Source organism: Poromitra crassiceps (genome assembly GCF_964638095.1).
Source record: "Poromitra crassiceps genome assembly, chromosome: 3".
NCBI classification, from domain to species: Eukaryota; Metazoa; Chordata; class Actinopteri; order Beryciformes; family Melamphaidae; genus Poromitra; species Poromitra crassiceps.
The window spans coordinates 74,857,917-74,875,751 of record NC_139625.1 but is presented as its reverse complement, the minus strand read 5'-3'; the positions used below and the strand labels follow the sequence as shown (position 1 = coordinate 74,875,751).

Here is a 17,835-nt window from a genome sequence, read left to right as displayed (position 1 = left end):
TACAGTATGTGAGTTGTGAGTGTGTACCTCTGTGTGTTCATGTACAGTATGTGAGTTGTGAGTGTGTACCTCTGTGTGTTCATGTACAGTATGTGAGTTGTGAGTGTGTACCTCTGTGTGTTCATGTACAGTATGTGAGTTGTGAGTGTGTACCTCTGTGTGTTCATGTACAGTATGTGAGTTGTGAGTGTGTACCTCTGTGTGTTCATGTACAGTATGTGAGTTGTGAGTGTGTACCTCTGTGTGTTCATGTACAGTATGTGAGTTGTGAGTGTGTACCTCTGTGTGTTCATGTACAGTATGTGAGTTGTGAGTGTGTACCTCTGTGTGTTCATGTACAGTATGTGAGTTGTGAGTGTGTACCTCTGTGTGTTCATGTACAGTGTGTGAGTTGTGAGTGTGTACCTCTGTGTGTTCATGTACAGTATGTGAGTTGTGAGTGTGTACCTCTGTGTGTTCATGTACAGTATGTGAGTTGTGAGTGTGTACCTCTGTGTGTTCATGTACAGTATGTGAGTTGTGAGTGTGTACCTCTGTGGGTTCATGTACAGTACGTGAGTTGTGAGTGTGTACCTCTGTGTGTTGGTGTGTGCTAGTTTGTGTATTTGTGTGTACAGTATATAAAGACTGTGTGTCTCCCCTCCTCCAGTCTCGTCTGACCAGCCAGACAGAGGCCATGGCTCTGCAGTCTGTCAGAAGCATACGGGGAAACAGTCGCTGTGCGGACTGTGAAACCCAGAGTGAGTATTAACAGCATTAACTCATTCACTCCCAGCCTGTTAAAGGGAGTAGTTCACCCAAAAATGTAAATTCTGTCTGTCAGCATCTCCTCCCCCTCATGCCAGTGTAAACACAGGTGAAGTTTGTCCATATAACACACAGGGAGGTTGCCAGCACAACTCCATAGCAGCCTTCTCCAAAACAACTGAAGTCAGTGGGGACCAGAGTTCTTCAGAGTTCCAAAAATACCTATATTTATTTACACCATCATTTAGTGACAATCTGAACTACAGCTGACTGATCTGCAACACATAATGGTGTGCAGGTCTTTCTATTCACAGATTGTTTGGCTGTTTTTGTTTTGGAACTCTGAACACATTTCACCTGGGTTTCAATTTGGCATGAGGATGAGTAGATGATGAAACATTTACATTTTTGGGTGAACTATTCCTTGAACTACATCCCTGCCTAAGTAAGAACAAGACAAGACCGGTGTCATTTAGAGTTTTACTTCTGTCTATGTCTAGTTTACATTTCCCTTAATCATTTTGCAAAGCATACGGTATGTCATTCAATTTGTCTTAACAGTTATTCATTTTTAAAATCCGAACTTTCCAGTGTCAAACCTAGCTTGAAATGAAACCCGGCTAACAAAGATGCTCTAAATACAAAGACATGGATGTGACAGTAAAGTGTGATGGATTCTCTCGCTCTGTGGACGTTGCTCCCTGACTAACTATCCTGACTGAGGGAGACACCAGAGAAGCTAAAACAAAACAGCATTATGATATCGTTTAACAGAGATGCTCTCTCTCTCCACCTCCCATGCAGACCCGGACTGGGCGAGTCTGAACCTGGGAGCCCTGATCTGCATCGAGTGCTCGGGGATCCACAGGAACCTGGGCACCCATCTATCACGTGTGCGCTCCCTGGACCTGGACGAGTGGCCCCTGGAGCTCATCAAGGTCATGTCGGCCATCGGTAACGAGCTGGCTAACAGCGTGTGGGAGGCCAACGCCCAGGGACGCCTCAAGCCCACACCCGACGCCAGCAGGTACGCCCCACTGTCTCACTAGGAGAACACTGTAGGAACCAGCAGGTACGCCCCACTGTCTCACTAGGAGAACACTGTAGGAGCCAGAACAGCATTTTTCTTTAGAATTATCATTTCAACACTTCGCATAATTTTTAAGTGGTGCAGCCGCTTCTATAACTGACTTTGTGTGTCCTTCCGTCCGTTATGGCACGGACCATCTGTCCTGTGGGCCCCAGCCCCACAACCGTCGATTGGTGGCCGAGCACGGTGTGTATGTCTGTTCTGTGGGTATGACTGATGTCATGCCCCAGCCCCAAGCCAGAGCGATGACATCATTGTCAGCATTGTGGATAGGGCTGCACCATAGCTGCCTTATTTTGACTCTGTGTCTTGTTTTGGATGTGCGTACCCTACACACCCTGTTTGTTTTTACAGAGATACAGTTTCATTAAAGGAACACTCCGCCCATTTTCAACCAGCTTTGTATCATTAGAACATCAGTAGTATATCAGAAAACTGTAAACGGTTTTGAAGTCTGTCATTTAATTTGACAGTTATTGAGTGTTAAAGTGTGGACCAGTGACATCACTGGTCCACACTAACTCAAATTAATAACTCATTAACTCAAATCAACTCTCAATAACTGTCAAACTAGATGAATGATGAATAGTTTGACAGTTATTGAGAGTTGATTTGAGTTAATGAGTTATTAATTTGAGTTAGTGTGGACCAGTGATGTCACTGGTCCACACTTTAACACTCAATAACTGTCAAATTAAATGACAGACTTCAAAACCGTTTACAGTTTTCTGATATACTACTGATGTTCTAATGATACAAAGCTGGTTGAAAATAGGCGGAGTGTTCCTTTAAACAAGCGCTAATTCTCTATAGCTGCGACCAGATATGTGGGTTTCTGATTTTTGTGGACCAACCAACATACAGGGATGCAAACTAGTCACCTTTAGGTGACAGTGACCTTTTTGATCCAACATAGGGCACTTAAGTGAAGTATTTTGAGGGGGTTTGTGTCTGCCCTGCATCATTCACCTTTTTCATGAATTTGCATCCCTACTTATAGAGCTGCTGGTCGCAGCTAAAAAGGGGGGGACACCCGACACTCGACCAACAATTTTGTGTTAAAATGGAGGGAGTAAAAGTAAAAAGTGGTCCGAAAAATAAATACTCAATAAAGTACAGATACCTGAAAATCCTACTTAAGTACAGTAACAATAAAGTATCTGTACTTTGTTACTTCCCATCTCTGGCCACCTAGAAAGTGTTACCATTTTTTGCTCTGCTATTTGGAATGTGTGGTGACTCCAAGATAAGTTTTGTTTATATTGTTTGAGTTTGAGGGGGGATGGCAGTAAAGTTAAATTGAATAGTAGGGGGAGTAAGAATAGCAGTAGTGGTAATAGTACTGGTAGTAGTAGCAGTTGTGGTAGCAGTCATTGTAGTTGTAAGAATAGTAGTAGAAGCAGTGGCAGTATACACTATTGCTATTACTTCGTATAGTGACTATATGAAGTAATAGCAATAGTTATAGTAGTAGTAGTAGTAGTGCTGTAGCCGTGTTTAAGTTCTGATGTTATGAGGTTATCTTCATTTTGTCTCTGCTACTCTCTTTCGCTCCCGAGTCCCGTACCTCTCTCTCTCTCTCCCCATTCAGTGTGATTTCCTCAGAGAATTCATTATGTATTTCTGCACTGCCAAGAGCTGCAGATAGGGGGCAGTGGTTCAGTGTCTCAGAGGTAAACTGAGTCCGCTCCAGGGACCTGCACTGGATTTGTTGAGGGGGGGGGGGGTATTGACAGAAATGGTTGAAACACTGTGTGTGTGTGTGCGTGCGTGCGCGCGCATGCCTGTGTCTGTGCATGCATAAGTGTGTGTGCGTGTGTGTGTGTGCGTGCGTGCGTGCATGTGCGTGCATGTGTGTGTCTTCGCAATTAAACCAGGGACAGTGGGCTACATTGCAGACTACAGGGGACAGTAACAAATCGGTGAACGTTAGCGTGACGTCGGCGTTGATCGCCGTGTGTGTGTGTGTTTGTGTGTGTGTGTGTGTGTGTATTAACGTGTGTGCGCTTGGCGTGCAATTATCGGGCAGCCGCGGCCCTGTGGAAGCCAGCAGCCATCATAACAAATTAGAACCGACTGCCGTCCGCATAAAGATCGACTTCCCATCCAACCCCCCAACCCCCCCTACGCTCGTTAGTCAACAGAAGCACCTTATAATTACTCTGCACATAACCACACACACACACACACACACACACACAAATCTGTGCGTATTGAAGTTCCATTAGCCCTCCTCCGTCAGTGGGCTAATGCATTTATTGTTGCTCATGTAGCTATTTATTTATGTATTTGGGAAGCATGTTCTCCCCCCTCCTCCCCCACAAAGAGATTAGAGGAGGGGGTCAATATTATCTCAATTAACCCGGGACGCTCCACCGCTCTCTCTCTCTCTCTCTCTCTCTCTCTCTCTCTCTCTCTTTCTCTCTCTCTCTCTCTCTCTCTCTCTCTCTCCTGTCGATAGTATTTATCAGACCATTCCTTAAGTGGCTCGCTCTTTGCCATTTCCCCCTCCCATAAATCCCTTCTCTCTCTCTCTTTCTTTCTTTTCTCTCTCTCTCTCTCTCTCTCTCTCTCTGCCTTCGTTTTTCTCCTGTCATTTTTCTTTCCGTCTCTTCTCTCTTTTCACCTGCTTTTCTCTTTTTCTCTTTGTCTTCCTGTCTTTGTTTTTGTTTGTTTTTTTTGGATTACATTTTTTTTGCTTTTCCTCCCGTTTTCTCCCCAATTGTACTTGGCCAATTCCCCACGTCTGACTAAGCCTGAAGTGCTCCTGCCGGGAATTGAACCTGGGTCTCGCTGTATTTCTGTCTAACTTTTTGTTTCTCTCTCTACCATCCAAATCCCGTCCTCTCTCGTTCTCTGCCTCCTTGTCTCTTCTGCTGTCTCTCATCCCTTCCTTCCCTCTCTCTCTCTTTCTCTCTCTCTCTCTCTCACACACACACACACACACACACACAGAGGCGTGGAGGTTTTATGACAGCTTTATGGAGTGCTAGTGAGTGTGTGAAATGACATGTAGAAAGTGTGTGTGCTGTCAGTGAGGCAGGCTGCATTCACTTTTCCTCTGTGATGACACTCCAGCCTGCAAGACCACAACAAACAGCAAAGCATGAGGGTTATATACTGTAGGTATGGTGGTGGGAAGGGCCGTAGTGAGGGGGTGGGGCTAGGGGAAAGGGGCTGCAGCTAGGTATAGGAAGGTCGTAGAGAGTAGAGGTTGGAAGGGTGGGTAGGGGGGGTGGTTGGGATGATGTGGGTGGTTTTGGGGTAGGACCATTTTCCATGTTGAAAATGATCAGCTGTGTTGTTGAGATACTCCCAAACATTGCCTAAAGTGCCATAACGCTGAATGGCCACACCACTGTGCTGTGGGCTTCAAGGCCTTTGTGCTTGTATGAGTCTGAACGTCTGAACAGACATGGATGTAGACAGCTCACTTGTTGGTGGAGGTATACATCCGTGATGTGGTATTTATAGATTGGAAATGTTAGAGAGCATCAAGTCTCTCCTGTAGTGGAATTAACACATTATTATTATCCTGATGGCCCACTGACAGACGCAGGCATAAATTTGCTTTTAAAAATGTACACATTCACTGGGCAAAATAAATAACTAAGAAAACTACGTCAATTTAGGTTATGTAAAACATACCATATTTTTATTTATGTAACGTTTTCTTTCAAACAAAACTGTAAGATACATGCTACTTAAACAGCTTGGATGATATCGGCCTGTCATATCGGCAGAAATGTCATACAGTATCTGGCTGATGTCCATATTTTATTTTAAAGCCTTTATCGGCCGATACCGATATCATCATGCATCCCTACTCATATTTGCACTGGAAATAAACTACTCTAATTTATTGCCCCTCAGCGATTAAAGTAATCCAGATTGGTTTCAGGTTTACATCCCCCACCTGAAAGAAGAACAGTGTGGGATGAGAGGTGGTGGAGGTGTGGGTAAAGAGAGGTGGTGGAGGTGTGGGTAAAGGCCAGTGCTTTGTCCAGGCAGAGAGGGAGGGGGGTGGGGACTGATAGATGGAAAAAGCCCCTCCCCTCGTGGTCTCTCAAGTGAGTAATAGAGGCCGAAATTTCATTTTGCAAGTGGCTGATTTAATGATCCAAAGGGTAATTAATGGCCTGATTATCTTAATGTTAAATATGGCCAGCAGCAATTACGCTGACCTCCTGTCTGTCAAGGTCTGGCCCCCCACTCTCTCTCTCTCTCTCTCTCTCTCTCTCTCTCTCTCTCTCTCTCCCCTCCCAATTAGGTCCTGTTTGGAGGTGGGGGGGGGGAGAAGAGTGGAGCGAGGGATGGGAGAAAGGAGGACAGGGGAGGATAGAGGGAGAGAGATGAAGGTGGAATGGCAAGACGTGGGAGGGAGAGGAGGAAGGGAGGGGAGAAAGAGAGAGAGAGAGACGAGAGGATAGATATAGGGAGTGGAGAACGAGGGAGCGAGTGGAAGAATGGCGAGAGGGAAAATAGGAAGGAAAGGATGGAGGGAAGGAGAGAGGAAGGGAGGAATGGATAGGAAAAGGGAGGGAAGGGGTAACAAGAGGGAGGAGGGGCAGACGAATGGGAGGTATAGAGAGAGATGTAGAGAGGGAGGTATAGAGAGAGATGTAGAGAGGGAGGTATAGAGAGAGTTATAGAGAAAGGTAGAGAGAGGGGTAGTGAAAGAGAGTGTGTATTTGGATGGAAAGAGGAGTTGATGGAAGGGAAAAGGTGGAGAAACGGTGTAATGGAGAGAGCAAAGGAGGGATAGAGATGAAGAGAAAGGATGAGGAAGGAAGGAATGGCTAAAGGATAGGAGGATAGGAAGGGATGACTGAAGGGATGAGAGCAAGGAAGAGAGGGATGAGAGAGAGAGATGAGGAAGGGGAGGAGGCAGAGGGAGGGAGGCACATCAGTATGACAGTCACTATTAAACACCTCCATTTTTCCTCCCTCTCTCCTCCTCCCCTCCCTCCCTCTCTCCTCCTCCCTCCCTCTCTCCTCCTCCCTCCCTCCCTCCCTCCCTCCCTCTCTCCTCCTCCTCCTCCCCTCCCTCCCTCTCTCCTCCTCCTCCTCCCCTCCCTCCCTCCCTCCCTCCCTCTCTCCTCCTCCTCCCCTCCCTCCCTCCCTCCCTCCCTCTCTCCTCCTCCCCTCCCTCCCTCTCTCCTCCTCCTCCCCTCCCTCCCTCCCTCCCTCTCTCCTCCTCCTCCTCCCCTCCCTCCCTCTCTCCTCCTCCTCCTCCCCTCCCTCCCTCCCTCCCTCTCTCCTCCTCCTCCTCCCTCTCTCCTCCTCCCCTCCCTCTCTCCTCCTCCCCTCCCTCCCTCCCTCCCTCCCTCTCTCCTCCTCCTCCCCCTCCCTCTCTCCTCCTCCTCCTCCCCTCCCTCCCTCCCTCCCTCCCTCTCTCCTCCTCCTCCCCTCCCTCCCTCCCTCCCTCCTCCTCCCCTCCCTCCCTCCCTCCCTCCCTCTCTCCTCCTCCTCCTCCCCCTCCCTCCCTCTCTCCTCCTCCTCCTCCCCTCACTCCCTCCCTCTCTCCTCCTCCCCTCCCTCCCTCTCTCCTCCTCCTCCTCCCCTCCCTCCCTCCCTCTCTCCTCCTCCTCCTCCCCTCCCTCCCTCCCTCCCTCTCTCCTCCTCCTCCTCCCCTCCCTCCCTCCCTCCCTCTCTCCTCCTCCTCCCCTCCCTCCCTCCCTCTCTCCTCCCCTCCCTCCCTCCCTCCCTCTCTCCTCCTCCCCTCCCCTCTCTGGGCCGGGGGGAGGAATTATGTTGGGAGCGATCTCACCTAGCCTGGCGGGCCCCGCCCCCTTCCTGTGAGATATGTGACAGGGCTGAGCTCTAACGCCGTCTCAACTGTTGTCATCATCCCGTTATCTTTCTCTTCTCTCTCTCTCTCTCACTCTGTCTCTCTCATCCCTCTCTCACTCTATCTCTCTCCTCCTCCCCTCCCTCTCTCCTCCTCTCACTCTGTCTCTCTCATCCCTCTCTCACTCTATCTCTCTCCTCCTCCCCTCCCTCTCTCCTCCTCCTCCTCCCCTCCCTCTCTCCTCCTCTCACTCTGTCTCTCTCATCCCTCGCTCTGTGCGGTGTCTGCCCGTAGCGACGGCTGGTCCAGGTCTTATTAACGTCAGCAGCGAGGAGAAGCTGGCTGAACACTTGAACAGAAACTGTCACACTAATCATTTTAATGCTTGAGCTCATTGCTGCAAATTAGGGATACAGGATGATATCACACAGAGATAGTTGTCTGATATCGCCACGGCTGTGATTCTGTCCAAGATAATCACAGCCGATATTAGACAACAACATCATGTCCTCGAGTGTGATATTGCTTTTATACAACAGTTGTACAGCAAAGCTATCCATCAAGTAATACTATAATTCTAATAATAGAATAAGTATATAATAATAATATAGTAATAATAGAAAAAGTAATTTGCGACAACAGATGATTTCTGTCTGTTATTCATCTCCGCCAACAAAAACAGTTCCCTCATGATTGCACTACTACCAAGTGTTGCCAAGCAAGCAACAACAGGTAAACTTGCTGCCTGCAGTTTCCCGACTGCAAGCTAGCTAAGATAATGTTAGCGATGTCAGATTACCATAATTAAGGTTAAAGTCGGCTGAACCCACCCCCCGCCCCCCAAAAAAACAAAAAAAACATGTTTATTTTATTTTAGTTCAAATACGTGGGTATTCAGTGCACCTATTTAATAATGTATTCCAAAAAAATCGCAAAAATCAAATTTCTTTAGTTTTTCACACTTTTTCACATCAAAAGTTCATTTTTCAAGATTTCATTCATAACAGTAATCTACAATTTGCTGACGTCACATAGTACTATCAAATTTCTACCCCATTTCAACCAATCATATCACGACATGGCAGCTGTCAATCTTCATTTCAAATGTTCTCCTCCAAATGAAGGAGAAAATGGTGCCTAGTGTCAGTTTATGGGCTAGAAATTCTGCCAGATTACAAACTACTAACTTGGCCAATTGTATGTAACATACAAAATAAAGCAAACAGTAATGTCTAAGAATGCAAAGAAATGTAACTGGCTCGTTAAACTCGCATTCCAGGAATATAAACTCGCATTCCAGGAATATTGTATTTACTGCAATGCTTCTCAAGTTAACGTAACTGGCGCGTGCCTCAGAGAGCCTGGTTGTCTAAAGCGGTCGCCCCTCGGAGATTCCGGGCGAGCAGCACTCATGCATCGGATTGTCCGCTCCGTTCCACACAGAAGCAGCTGGCTGCCTGGTACTCGGCGGATCCCACCCACGTAGCACCACAACACGCTGAATCCCACTCGATTTGGGGGCGGAACACGCCAGGATTGGCCAATGCCAAAGCCAGTCCCCAGAATTGTCAAATCAAATCATCGACACGCTATTATGGTCCGCCTCTCAACCCTGTCATCTCAGACGAGATTTGTTTTCAGACTCTGAAACATCTCTCCGACCCTCGCGCTACTTGCATTCCGTTGGGTTCATTTCGTCTTGAAATCTTTTGATTATTTTATTTATTGTCTGTACTGGTACTGTATACTGTTGTCATACTGTCTGTCAACTTTTGTTACTGTAACTTTCTGTCTGGATGCTGCTTGAACAGGTCGCACTTGAAAATGAGATCTAGGTCTCAAGGTGATTCACCTGTATAAATAAAGGCTAAATAAAAAAATCCATATTGTTGTCCCTGGGTGCGAGGCTGCGAGTGCTGTTTGAACGCAGCCTAATCAAGGAAACGTTTAGAACAGCTGTGAAGCGGAGTGATGTACACACAGTGAAGTGCCACGTGAAATATCAGCACGGCTAGGGTCCCTCTTGTCCAATCAAATTGCTTGGCCGGAAATAACTGTTGTATAAAATGAAATATCGGCATCGGCCCAAAACAAAAATTTCTGCTGATATGACAGGCCGATAAAATGAAGCTGTAATTCTGCCCAAATGCTCGAAGCTTGACTAAATACTCTACGTTATTTACGTAGGCTCAGTTTAAGTCGTTTTCTTATTTTGCCCAGTGAACGTGTACATTTTGAAAAACATTGTATTTATGTCTGCATCTGCCAGTGGGCCATCACCATAAGAGTAGTTATAATGTGTACAGGAGAGACTTAATGCAAATGAGGTGGAAAGCATGTGCGAATATAAAAAGAGTTGGAAAATATCGGGGATATCAGATATCAGAAGGGGGGGAAATCTAATATCGTGCATCCCTACTGCAAATACAATGTCCTGCCACATTCGTTTCCCCTGTGTATGAAAACAAATCTTTCGTGACGTGCGTCAGTAGTGCAGACGGGCAATAGTGAAGAGGGACATCCTGTTCCAAGTTATTTTTTCTCTGCGCAACAAACCACAAAAAGACTCCTCAGCCTCTAAACGTTCCCATTAACCCCTGCCTGCCCGCCCGCGGTCAGCCGTCATCACCTCAGCTGGCGCGGTCGACCGGTGCCCGTGTCCCAGCTGGCGCCACCGCTGAGGGGCCTGCTATTTATGGGCGCTCTGCCCGCCGCCGCAGCACCCCTCGCTCCTCCGTTCTTTTCCGCCGCCGCGGCTCATTGTTTTAATGATCTGTCGAGTGGCGCGTGGACGCCAGCACCCAGGGCCCGCTAAGGAACTGTTTAACACCACGTGTTAGCCTTAGGAAGTGACAGCACTGCTAATCCCGCCTCCTGGCCACCGGGCTGGAGAGGTGGTTGGCGGCCATCGCTTCTGTCCCTTGGGCCTCCTCTGTCCTCGTAAGCCCACCCCTCCTCCCCGCCGAGCACCGAGCTTTGGCAGCCTGTCGTCCAGGGTCAGCATCTTTGCCTGGTTGCATGCACACACTCTCCTCTGTGGAGCTCATAGCCTTTTCACTGTGTGCTGCTGGGATGCAGATTATGGATTGGAAAGCTATCCAATCCAATTCCAATCCCGAGTTTGGTCACGATAGAAACGGAGAACCTATGGACACGGGAAAGCTGAAAAAGTCTGAATTTGACCGTAGTATTTTCCAGATGTGGAAACGTTCAGGAGAATGATCTATTCTATCAAATGTTGCTAATGTTACTGAAATGTTTATGTAAGTTTATTTTCAACTGTCAAAATGTACTACTGATAGATCTAGATACCGTTAACAACCCTAAGGAGGAATTTGCTGACTACATTGTCGCTGATTATAATTGTACCGACCCACATGAATATTCAAACCAATTAGTTCCCAACACGGGACAGCACAGTGACTCTGTCCCAGGTCCTTTCTGTGTGGAGTTTGCATGTTCTCCCCGTGTTCGTGTGGATTTCCTCCAGGTGCTCCGGTTTCCTCCCACCATCAAAAGACATGTATGTTAGGGTTAATACTCACGTCAGTGGCCCTGTGTCTGTGTGTGTGTGTGTGTGTGTGTGTGTGTGTGTGTGTGTGTGTGTGTGTGTGTGTGTGTGTGTGTGTGTGTGTGTGTGTGTGCGTGTGCGTGCATGTGCGTGTGCCTGGCGGGACAGCAGTTGAAAATTACAGTAGCCATCTAGCTAACAGCCACATTTACAGTAATGTTCATGAATGTGCATTGTCCCTCAAATAAATAAACACAAAATGTAATATTTGAACTCAGACCCTGACAATATTAATTGTACAATATTATCATGAAATAGCCAAGGAAGATGATTGCGTCTGTAGAAGCTATGTAGCTAGAGGTAGATAGATGCTGGTGTAGAAGCTCTGTAGCTCGAGGTAGATAGATGCTGGTGTAGAAGCTCTGTAGCTTGAGGTAGATAGATGCTGGTGTAGAAGCTCTGTAGCTCGAGGTAGATAGATGCTGGTCTTAGCAGGAGTGTTTGTGTTGGGGTGAGAGTGCAGATTGAACAATAGGAGGAGGTGGAGATATGTGGCCGCACCTTAACCCATTGATACCTGATGCAGCATTTGCGTGTACAGTATATCCCTAATTTGTGTGTGTATCCCTTTAAGACGAATGCTAACCGCATCACGCGGTTCGCGGTCTTAAAGGGATACACACACAAATACTGCATCAGGTATCAATGGGTTAATTAGACAGCAGAAAAATGAGCAGGGACCAGGGGCTAAAAGAGGAGGGTGCGGTGCGGCGCGACACATCGCAGCACAGACGAGGGTGCGCTGCGGCGCGACACATCGCAGCACCCACCCCACCCCACCATGCACTTAACAGCGGGGCCCTCATGACGAATGCCTGGCCAGTAATAATTCAGCAGCAGGTCTGTGGGCGCTGGGAGCCAGGAGAGGGAAAGAATAAGGGCCCTTTATGGGAACAGATTAGTCTTGTAGAAAAGGACAGCAGCGCTAACGGATTTAAAATGAGACTGGGGGCTTTTAATCTGGGCCGGGGTGCAGGTGCTGCCGTCGCCCCGACGTGGCGCTGGGATTGGGCTCAAGGGACCAGATGGAGGTGCCCCACCATCACAGGATAATTGCCCCCCAGAGTCAGAGGGAACGGAGGGGGGAAGGAGGGGGCAGCCTTGCCTCATACCCCATAAAACCCCAAGCTCGTATCATTCGCATCTCACCCCCCCCCCCCCCAATTCTGTGATCATAACACAGATTGGACTGGTCTCATTTGTGACCGACACGTGCCACATCACATCACAGCCATCTGAAACAGCTCAAACAGCTCCAGTGCTTCTGCTTCCACAGGAGACCAGGGAGCTCATGTCATTAGTAATAGATATTTAAAGTCATACTCAGCTGTATTAATTACAGCCAGTCAGTGATGTACTCTCACATGGTTATCTTTAGACTACAGCACCTAATGTACAGGCTCAACGTGTGTGTGTGTGTGTGTGTGTGTGTGTGTGTGTGTGTGTGTGTGTGTGTGTGTGTGTGTGTGTGTGTGTGTGTGTGTGTGTGTGTGTGTGTGTGTGTGTGTGTGTGTGTGTGTGCTGGTAAATTCATATTTGTACATTGGGTATGCTTTGTATGCTGTATGTATGCAAGTATCTGACTGCATGCAAAGCTCAAGACGTGTGTTTAAGAGTGTGTGTGCATGTACTGACTGTGGTGGTCCTGTTTGTATACAGTATGTGTCTTACTGTAGGACTGGGCAATATATCGTGATATGAGGCTAGATATCGTCTTATGGTGATTTGGCATAAGGGTTGACTTTTCCTGGTTCTGCCTTTACTTTAATTTGTCATTATATCCACATTACTGATGATTATTTATCAGAAATCTCATTGTGTCAATATTTTGTTAAAGCAGCAGCCATCCCTACGATATTGTCGCAATATCGAAATCGAGGTATTTGGTCAAAAATATATTATTACCGTATTTTATTTTTTTTATCTGTAGGTGCTTGTGTTCTTGTCCGTGTGTGTATATGTCTGTCTGTCTGTCTGTCTGTCTGTGTGTGTGTGTGTGTGTGTGTGTGTGTGTGTGTGTGTGTGTGTGTGTGTGTGTGTGTGTGCGTGCGTGCGTGCGTGCGTGCGTGCGTGCGTGCGTGCGTGCGTGCGCGCGCGCGCGCGCGCGCGCGTGCTGCCCCCTGTGATCCAGTGTGTGCAGATTGAGGCAATGCGAGTGCGGAGGTCTGTTTCATCTGCGTTGGCTAACTAGCTGATCCTGCCTGGCTGCCATCATCTCTCTGCCATTATCTACAGCCCCTGCTGATAGGCTACAGACGGGCCCACGGCCTGCATGTTAAACAGCACACACACACACACACACACACTCACACACACACACACACACACACACACACACACACACACACACACTCACACACACACACAGTCACACACACACACACACACACACACAGAGAGAAAGAGGGAGAGCCTCCTGACAGGCAGGGCCAGTGCAAACGTTGAAAAATAATTGGCCCCTACATTCTAATTCATGTGTAAAAGGGAAGCCTTGATTAAATTAGTCCTAATAGACATGATTTTGTACATGACTGCGCCGCCGCTGCCTGTGACCGCGTCCCCCAACTCGCCTAACAAGCCCTCCAATTTACTATTGACATTAAGCCGGCTGACATGAGCCAATCACCGGCCAGTCATCGTTTGTCATCACGGCGAGGCTATGCTAATGCAGGCTAAAAGCACAAACTAAATGCACATTCTTTATGCCTGAGTCATCACATTACCCCCCCCCCCCCCCCCCCCCAATATATTTGAATAATGAAGAAATAAATATTGCTCTCTACATGCGTGACTCTGTGCGTCTGCAGGCCTCTCTCCTGTCTGCCTGCCTCCAGCCAGCGGCTACACCACAAATGAATGTGTACGCTGATGGTAAGAGCTCGCCGCTCGGCTAATTGGCTCAGTCGGCAAATTGCTCATACAATAAAAAAGGAGAAAGGGGGTGGAACAAGTCCTCGTGTTTGTGGGTAATGTGTTTGGATTGAATGGGTTCACTGCTGGCTGCGGCCGGCTGCTAAACACACATGTGAAACTGTCACTCGAGTCAAGTTAGCCTCTTTTATTTTCTTGTCTTTTATTGTATTTCCTCTCTGTTTACAGCTATGAGGCGACTTTACTTCCCTCGCCCGGCCGGTGGAGGGTGAACGTATTTGATGCTGCAGAAATAAAATAATTTGTTAGCATGAAATGTACCAAATCCAAATCAAACGAATGGGCGGAAGTTTGTTTAAAAGCCAATTCAATAAATGTTCTTTTCAATAAAAGAGTGCAATTCCTGCCAGTCTTAGCAAGGACATGAGGCCAATTCTTGATTTAGCAGCCAGGAATAATGATGAAAAACACAGATTTTTAAGTTGTAAAATTATGCACAAGCTTTTCACAACAGCAATCACTTGCAGATGTGTCATCGATCCCAGACATCCCCAAACTGAAGCAAGGTCCCCTCATGTCTTTTGCACTGTAGTAGAATAAAAGTTTAAAAAAAATTTAAACATTGGGCTAAGATCTGTCTTCCAGGTGATGGACTCATGCTTCAACACACTATAGAAACAATGTCATCCCACAGTCAAATCAAAGCCGGGGTCATTTACAAACTGCTTTTAATAAACGGGTCAAACACAAAGTTCTGTATAAAACAACAAAGGACACGGATACAGAATATTAAAAAGCAAGGAGAGAGAGAGAGATATGGTGAAGTTCCTCCATAGTTGAATCCACCTCCGTGTCCACTAAATGACTATCAGAAGACACGACATGCTTGGTTATGCTCTCATGCTCTCTTCTACTGTTGTTCTTCTTACTCTCTCTCTCTCTACTCTACCTCTTTCTCTCTGACTTTTTGCTTTCTCTGAATCTTTCCTTATCTCTGAACTCTCTTTAACTGCCAGTCTAGTGTCTCTCTCTCTCTCTCTCTCTCTCTCTCTTTCCCTTCCTCCTCTTCCTCTCCCACCGGAGCATTGGTCAGGAGAAAGCCCATCACTGCCCCCCTCTCTCTCTCTCACTCAGGCAGGTCCACTCATCTGCATCCAGCTAATCTAGTAGGAAATGTCAATGGCTCCCCCAGCCACGAGCCCTGAGTCGCCGGGTCACTGCCGTCGTCACCTCTTTCTGATAGGTGACAGGAGTGTGTGTGTGTGTGTGTGTGTGTGTGTGTGTGCGTGCGTGCGTGTGTGCGTGCGTGCGTCTGTGTGTGCGTGTGTGTGTGTGCGTGTGCGTGTGTGCGTGTGTGGAGGGGGGTATATGCTGCATTTACATTGTGGCAGTTTGTGGTTGTCAGCAAGCCAGATAGATGTTCATCATAGGAGAACATAATATGTTCATAATAGGAGAACAATGGTAAACTCTGCCAAAGGGTCACCTACAAACTTACAAATGCAACATAGCAACAGAAGCTTTTTTTTTTTTTATCTTTCTGAAATTTTTCAGCTTCAGAAGCTAAATTTGCTTATTATTTATTATTTATTTGGATTTTTTTTTAGCATCAGAAGCTTGAATTTTTTGTGGTTTTAGTCATCACATCACATCTTCCAGTCAATGACTCTTTACTTACTTTCATTTACAAAGTCATGATCTAGTTCCATTACTAGATCTGAAGATGGTTTCAGGTTTAAGTAGCACAGTTTAAACGTTTAAATTGCTGGGATTAGCAACTATAACGTAGTAAATTTGAAATTGTAATCCCTTAAACTACTCGTTACTGAAGAAAGTGATCACATTACTGGAACATCACCACCCAACACTGGACATGATTAAGCAAGAGCTTTATTTATTTATCTTTTGTGTGCGTTATCTCATTTGTAAATTTGTGTCTTTATTTTGTCAGTTATAATTTTTTCATTTTTTTGTCCGTTTTTGATAGATATTTTATTGATCCTTTGTGATTTTCTCTCAGTTTTTGTCCTTTTTTGGTCTTTTTTGATCAGTTTTATGTTGTTTTTGTCCGTTTTTATGCCTTTTTGATAGATTTTGTCATTTTTTTCTCCCCGTTTTTGAGAGCAAGTACACATCCTGTCCTCTGTGCATTCAAGGAGACATGTACAGCGAATGAATGATCAAATTATCTGAACGTGATCTGTGCTCTCTTAGTGGGTCACCTGCCTTCAGCTGCAGTGTTTTGTGTTAGAATAAACTCATTTGGTTCTGCTGTATTCTAACATTCAAGAAAGAACTCCCTGCCTGCAGTAGACCCTTGAACTAGACTGGTCAGGTGAATCCGAGTTAGCTGATCTCTCACTGGTCTCACTAACAAACGAAAAAAGGACAATTGTGTGAAACTGATGGTCAACGAAGGTGTCCCTTATTATTTGTCCCTCCCTCTATTCCTTCCCCTTTTCTTTTTTCTTTATCTCTCCGGTTCCACCTCTCTCTCTCTCTCTCTCTCTCTCTCTCTATCTGCATGGCAGCGCTGAGGCGTAGCGTTTCAGCCAAGGGATCAGCTTCCCATCGGTTTGGCCCATTGCACCTCTCTCTCTCTCTCTCTCTCTCTCTCTCTCTATCATTTGTATTGTTTCTCTTTCCCTCTTTTTGTGTCTCTGTACTTCTCTCCCAGTTAAACTCGCCATCTCTCTCTCTCCCCCTCTCTCTGTCTAGTCCAATCTCATATCTGACTACAGGCCAAGCCACCACCCCCTCAACACACACACACACACACACAGACCTACTCACCCGCCCTCCACCCCCGTTTAATTATCTGTGCCTATCCAAGGGCAGCTAACGAGCAGCTAGGAAAGGCTAATTGATTTCAGCCTCTTGTCCTCTTCCTTCTCTTTCCCTTTTTCTTCCCTTCTCTCTTTCTTTTTTCTCTTACAGATGAAAACAGAGCACAGGGGGTTCTGTAGGAGCACAGGGGGTTCTGTAGGAGCACAGGGGGTTCTGTAGGAGCACAGGGGGTTCTGTAGGAGCACAGGGGGTTCTGTAGGAGCACATGGGGTTCTGTAGGAGTAGAGGTGGTTCTGTAGGAGCACAGGGGGTTCTGTAGGAGCACAGGGGGGGTTCTGTAGGAGCACAGGGGGTTCTGTAGGAGCACAGGGGGTTCTGTAGGAGCACAGGGGGTTCTGTAGGAGCACATGGGGTTCTGTAGGAGTAGAGGTGGTTCTGTAGGAGCACAGGGGGTTCTGTAGGAGTAGATGTGGTTCTGTAGGAGCACAGGGGGTTGTGTAGGAGCACAGGGGGGGTTCTGTAGGAGCACAGGGGGTTGTGTAGGAGTAGAGGTGGTTCTGTAGGAGCACAGGGGGTTCTGTAGGAGCACAGGGGGTTCTGTAGGAGTAGAGGTGGTTCTGTAGGAGCACAGGGGGTTGTGTAGGAGCACAGGGGGTTGTGTAGGAGCACAGGGGGTTCTGTAGGAGCACAGGGGGTTTGTAGGAGTAGAGGTGGTTCTGTAGGAGCACAGGGGGTTTGTAGGAGTAGAGGTGGTTCTGTAGTAGCACAGGGGGTTCTGTAGGAGCACAGGGGGTTGTGTAGGAGCACAGGGGGTTGTGTAGGAGCACAGGGGGTTGTGTAGGAGCACAGGGGGTTCTGTAGGAGCACAGGGGGTTTGTAGGAGTAGAGGTGGTTCTGTAGGAGCACAGGGGGTTTGTAGGAGTAGAGGTGGTTCTGTAGTAGCACAGGGGGTTCTGTAGTAGCACAGGGGGTTCTGTA

General features: G+C 47.1%; 1 protein-coding gene across 2 annotated transcripts in view; it reads left to right on the top strand.

The window, feature by feature from the left end:
• The window catches only part of agap1 (ArfGAP with GTPase domain, ankyrin repeat and PH domain 1), a gene marked incomplete at its 5' end in the record, with an annotated part of 348,600 nt that overhangs the window by 317,362 nt on the left and 13,403 nt on the right, over positions 1 to 17,835 (top strand). For both annotated transcript variants that reach the window (XM_083634203.1, XM_083634202.1), the window contains 2 exons: positions 650 to 740; positions 1,552 to 1,774. In XM_083634203.1, the coding sequence (XP_083490329.1) occupies positions 650 to 740; positions 1,552 to 1,774 (314 nt within the window). The remainder of the gene's footprint in view (positions 1 to 649; positions 741 to 1,551; positions 1,775 to 17,835) is intronic.